The sequence below is a fragment of the Enhydra lutris genome, unplaced genomic scaffold, assembly GCF_002288905.1.
Source record: "Enhydra lutris kenyoni isolate GAN:26980312 unplaced genomic scaffold, ASM228890v2 scaffoldscaffold65, whole genome shotgun sequence".
NCBI classification, from domain to species: Eukaryota; Metazoa; Chordata; class Mammalia; order Carnivora; family Mustelidae; genus Enhydra; species Enhydra lutris.
This window is the reverse complement of record NW_019154149.1, coordinates 6,842,767-6,846,577: the sequence shown is the minus strand read 5'-3', so window position 1 is coordinate 6,846,577 and position 3,811 is coordinate 6,842,767. Positions and strand designations below refer to the sequence as shown.

The 3,811-nt window shown below is 48.8% G+C and overlaps 1 protein-coding gene across 1 annotated transcript; it reads left to right on the top strand.

Annotated features, from left to right (window-relative positions):
- The first annotated feature begins 2,082 nt into the window (after positions 1–2,082).
- LOC111158972 (melanoma-associated antigen 10-like) lies at positions 2,083–3,180 on the top strand. Its single transcript, XM_022521316.1, has one exon. It carries the CDS (start codon positions 2,083–2,085, stop codon positions 3,178–3,180), a length of 1,098 nt encoding a protein of 365 aa, XP_022377024.1.
- Positions 3,181–3,811: the final 631 nt, after the last annotated feature.

Here is a 3,811-nt window from a genome sequence, read left to right as displayed (position 1 = left end):
CAGTCCAGAACCTGCCAGGCATCAAAGAGAGGACCATGAGGGAGGATGGAGAGGACCTTCCACCCCAGGTAGATGTGGTCTTGGCCTATATTGAAAATACCCCAAGAGAGAGGAGGTCCTAGCCCTGCCCTGCCCCTCCTGTCAACCCCAGGGGTCCACAGGCAAGGTTGGCTAGATGTGACATTTCCTTACTTTTGTCTGGGAGAGAGTCTTAGAGAGGTGAAGACCTTGGTCTGAGGAGGTGACACATCAGTTCAGAAGAGGGAGGAGACCCGGGCTCTGTCAGGAATCAAGTTAAGGACCCTTGGTGAAGCCTGACACCACCTCCCCTCCCCCGAAAAGAAGGATGCCACAGAATCACAGCCCTGGAAGTGTGAGCAGGGTGGCTAGGTGGGAGGAACTCTCACTTCTGCTACAGACTCTACCAGGAATCAAGGGGATGGAGTGGCTCATAGAGGTGAGGTCTTGTTTGGAGGGGGAGACTTCAAATCAGCAGAGGGTAGGACAGGCCTTGCCAGAAGTACAGACAAATATCCTGAGGGAGGATTGGGTGTATTTTCCATGCTGGAATGGACCCCAGGTAGGAGTGGCTGGGTTTGGTGTCTTTTTACTTTTGTTTGGAGTATTCCAGGGAGGTGAAGGGCTTGGTCTGAGCTGGTGACTTCAGAGGGAGGAGTCCCAGGATCTGTGACAAGTCAAGGTAAGGTAAGGACCTTGAAGGAAGACTGAGGGTACCCCCAACCCAGACAGAAGGAGCCTCACAGAAACTTCACCCTGTCCCCACTCTCCACCCTGGGAGGATCTGGCTAGGAATGTCCAGATGTGGTACATCACTTCCTGCATGGGGTAGGTGGAAGTGTCTCTGGGAAGTGAGACCTTGGTCTGAGAGGTTGATTTCAGGTCACCAGATGGAGTGGGCCCAGGCCCAGTCATGAGTAAAGAATACCTTGAGGGAAGACAGAGGGACACCCCCCCCACAAATCTGAGACAGATGGGACCTAGCCCTTGCTGTCAGCCCTTGGGAGACCCTGGGAAGTGGTGGCTGGCTGTGATGCCTCTTCACTTTTGTCTTGAGGGACTTGGAGATGAGGTCCATAGTTTGAGTGTGAATACAGGTCAGTTGAAGAAGCCACAACAGGTCAGAAGAGGGAGGAGTGCCAAGCTCTACCAGGAGTCAAGGTAAGGACCTTTGGTGAAGAACAAAGATAATTCCCATGTCAGAAAGAAGAGACCCCATAAAGACTGGCTCACTTCTTTTCTCAGCCCTGGGACAACCAAGCAGGGTTGCCTGGATATAGTATGTCCTCACTTTCCCAAAGTAAGGGAAGTGTCCCAGAGAGGTGAGGTCATGGCCTGAGGGGTGATAGTCAGTCAGCAGGGAGTAGCCTGGGCTGTTCCAGGAGTAAAGATGAGTGCCATGAAGGCAGAATTGAGGAGAACCCCACCACAGAACAGGTGGGGCCCTCCCTTTGCTTGTAGCACTGGAAGGATCTAGCAAAGGTGGCAAGATATGGTTCTTCCTCATTTTTGTGCAGGGGTTCTCAGGAAGGTGAGGGTCTTGCTCTGAGGAGGAGACACATCAGGTCAGCAGAGGGAGGAGTCCCAGTCTCTGCCAGAGTTTAAGCTAGGGACCCTGAGTGAGGACTGAAGGCATACCCAGCCCTACCCTGCCCCTGCTGTCAGCTCTGGGATGCCCTGGGGCATAGTGAACAGATATGGTATACTGCCAATCCCATCTTGGTGGTCTCAGGGAGGTGAAGGCTTGTTCTGAAGGGGCCAGACCCAGGAAAGCAGAGGGAGGAAGCCTTGAGCTGAGCTGGCTGGCTGTATCCTGAAGAGCTTTCTCATATCCTCCTATAGGTTTCTAGGAAACAAACCGTCCAGGAAGAGAGAAGCTCTCTGAGGCCCTAGAGCACCGCCCCCCACCCCCACAAAGAGCCTGTAAGTTGGCCTTTGTCAGAGCTGCCCAGTGTGTGTTTCTCTGCTGAGACCGCTGACCACCTTCCTCCCTCCCATAGGGCTGTGGTACCCCATCTCCCACTGTCTGGCTCATACTTCTTGGTACTGCCAACAGGAGTCATCATGCCTCACTCTCCAAAGCGTCTACGCCTCGCATTTGAGCCAGACTTTCAAACCCAAATTGAGATACAAGGCCTAGAAGTGGCAGATGTTCTCATAGCTGAGGACAAGGAGGAGACTTCCTCTGTTTCCTCTTGCTCTTTCAACTTCTCCTACCCCTCCACTTCCTCCTCCCCGCCTTCCTCTCCTGTGATTCCACTCTCCCCAGAGAAGGAGGAGGAAGAGGAGCCTGCTGCAACACTGAGTCCTCCCCAGAGTCCTCAGAGCTCCTTCTGCTCCTTCTCTGCATCATGGAACACATCAGAGGAAGTCTCCAACAGCCAAGAAGAAGAGGATACAAGTTCTCTGGAGACCTCAACAGGCAATGAATCTTTGCCCAGAGACCCACTAGATGAGGGGGTGGCTGATTTGGTGCATTTCATGATCCTCAAGTATCGATTGAAGGAGCCCATCACAAAGGCAGAAATGCTGAAGGTTGTCGTCAAAAGATATAAGAAACAATTCCCTGTGATCTTCAGGAAAGCTTCAAAGTGTTTGGAGGTGATCTCTGGCATTGATGTGAAGGAAGTGGACCCCACCACCCACTCCTATGTCCTTGTCAACTCACTGGACCTCACCCACGATCAGATGCTTAGCGACAACCAGAGCATGCCTAAAAATGGTCTCCTGATAATCATCCTGGGTGTGATCTTCATCGAGGGCAATTGTGCCCCTGAGGAAGACATCTGGGATTTCCTGAATATGATGGGCGTATATGCTGGGAGGGAGCATTTCATTTATGGGGAACCCAGGAAACTCATCACCACAGATTGGGTGCAGGAGAATTACCTGGAGTATCGGCAGGTGCTTAACAGCCATCCTCCACGCTATGAATTCCTGTGGGGTCCCAGGGCTCATGCTGAAACCAGTAAGATGAAAGTTCTGGAGTTTTTGGCTAAGATCAAAGGGACTGACCCCATTTCCTTCTCATGCTGGTATGAGGAGGCTTTAAGAGATGAGGAAGGGAGGGCCCAGGCCAGAACTGATTCTGTAGATAATACTGCTACCACGTTCATTGCACAGCATTGGTCAGCAGCTTCTTCTGCCCCAACTGAAGAGTGAGCCCAAATATTCACTCTGTATTTGAAGAGGGAAGTCTTGGCTCTGAGTGGAGGAGGGTTAGGGTCAAGCTAGGGAGAACACAGTATAGAACTTTGTGTTCCTGTTCTATATGGATGATTTGGAGGTTTATTTTTTTTCCCCTCTTGATATTCTTCAAATGCTGTTTTTTAAATATATAGGGTGTATTAGTTTTAGAATTGAAGTATATAAATGAATTTATCACACATCTATTGTTGTTTATCAGATTTAAGAATATGAATTTTGATATTTTATAAAACAAACTGGGGGATCTTCCCTCTTATTTTATGATCTGGAACAAGATAACATGATACTGGAATAGGAATTTCCTTTGAAATATGGAAAAAAATGTAAAAGGTGGTTAATTTTTGCATTCCCTTAACCACTTCAATTTATTGTTCTGTAAAATTAAAAGAAACCTACCTGGATTTGCTTGGCTTACTGAAGAAAGTAGGCATAATCTTAATAAATCTTATTGTAAAAAACCCTGCTTACTGACTCTTTTATTCGCCAAAGATTAATTAGATATTTTCTCCTTGGGAAGCACTGTGTTAATAGTGGAAATACTAGGATAAACAAGACATCCTTAATCATAAAATGGTAAATGCTAGGA

Bases quoted from the DNA above. Each gene is read 5' to 3' on its own strand.
- LOC111158972 (XM_022521316.1), top strand. From the start codon at position 2,083: ATGCCTCACTCTCCAAAGCGTCTACGCCTCGCATTTGAGCCAGACTTT.